The sequence below is a fragment of the Emiliania huxleyi genome (genome assembly GCF_000372725.1).
Source record: "Emiliania huxleyi CCMP1516 unplaced genomic scaffold EMIHUscaffold_115, whole genome shotgun sequence".
Taxonomy (NCBI): Eukaryota; Haptophyta; order Isochrysidales; family Noelaerhabdaceae; genus Emiliania; species Emiliania huxleyi.
Window position 1 is genome coordinate 168,758 of NW_005201493.1, and position 1,363 is coordinate 170,120.

Here is a 1,363-nt window from a genome sequence, read left to right on the forward strand (position 1 = left end):
GTGAGCCATCGCTGCTCCCCCTCTCTTGCCTTGATACTCCCGGCCTCCGTTGACAGGGTGCCACACAGGCAACTCAACCTGGGGCTACTGCGCCGACGACTTTTCTTCCTGGTATCATGAGGTCGCCGTGCAACACACTGAGAACCTCGACGAGTCGGACACAATCGAGGGGTGGACCTTGACGTGTATGTGGGGGGCGGCGTTTGCCCCGGCGGTCCGGTCAGCGTCTTCAACTTCGATGCGTGGCCTGCGCCGCCGGAGGCGACATACGACTACGTTGGCCCCGTGCGCTTCGAGGTTACCCCGGCCGCATAGACCCTTTAGGCGGGTATCGGTCGTAGTCTCCGGCCGGATAGGTGCCGTGTGACAGCCCGCGCCGGCGCGTGGAGTGTGCTGAAGTCCCTCGCCTGAGTGTGCTACGCGTGCGTGCGCCCACCCCGATGTGTGTAAATTTTGCCCCGTGAAGGAAGAAGCAAGAACGGAAGAGGAGACGCGTATGTACACGCCCCTCGTGATACGACGCCGGGAGATGGCACGGCAATGGCACTTGCAACGGCTGATGCGCGCGGCGCTCTCTCTCTAGCTCTCTCTCTGTCAGATCTCAGCTGGCAATATATTGCTGTCTCGTCTGACTCCGCGGGGGCGCTCTCCGGCTCTCGGGTGGTGTCGAAAGGGGGACTCGGAGCGAGCGTCGTGGAGGTCAGGACGAACGCAGAACTTTCTCTCTTACTCTCACACCTCAACCCCCGCATGCCAACCAAGAGAGAGTACACCGCGCCACGAATCACCCAGCCCACGTCTCCGGTGCTGCGAGTGTTTTGCGTGAGAGCGCGCGCGCGGCTGCGGATATATCGCGCCAAGCCGTCCGTTGGGAACGGCGCGCGTAGCGGGCTGCAGCATCAGGGGCGAGCAAGCACCCTTTGCTAGCTCCCGCCGCCTCTGCCGCCGCCGCCCCCCTTGCCGCCGCCCTTGCCCTTGCCACCGCCGCCCTTGCCGCCTCCTCCCCCGCCCTTGCCGCCGCCGCCGCCGCCGCCCTTGCCGCCGTTGCGTCCTCCTCCACCGTCGCCCCGCGTCACGTTCAGCCCGGGCACGCCCTTGAGGCCCATCTTGCCCACCGTCTTCGCCTACAACAAAGGATCCGGCGTCCCACACACACACCAACTCGCATCGCCGTCTTGCCCACCGTCTTCGCCTCCAGGGCGGGGGGCGTCGACAGGCCAAGCACAACCGAGGCGTACTCGTTTGCGCGCTCGACCAGCTCCTCCTTGGACCAGCCGAGCCGCTTGAGGTACGAGTTGTAGAAGCCGAGCCACGCCTGGGGAGGTATGGGAAGGGGAAGATGCGGGGAGATGTGGAGATGCGG

At 65.3% G+C, this 1,363-nt stretch overlaps 1 protein-coding gene across 1 annotated transcript in view; it reads right to left on the bottom strand.

The window, feature by feature from the left end:
* Positions 1-1,363, bottom strand: part of EMIHUDRAFT_109194 (hypothetical protein) — a gene marked incomplete at both ends in the record, with an annotated part of 7,034 nt that overhangs the window by 2,149 nt on the left and 3,522 nt on the right. The window contains 2 exons of the mRNA XM_005791143.1: positions 1,077-1,124; positions 1,184-1,315. Of these exons, the coding sequence (XP_005791200.1) occupies positions 1,077-1,124; positions 1,184-1,315 (180 nt within the window). The remainder of the gene's footprint in view (positions 1-1,076; positions 1,125-1,183; positions 1,316-1,363) is intronic.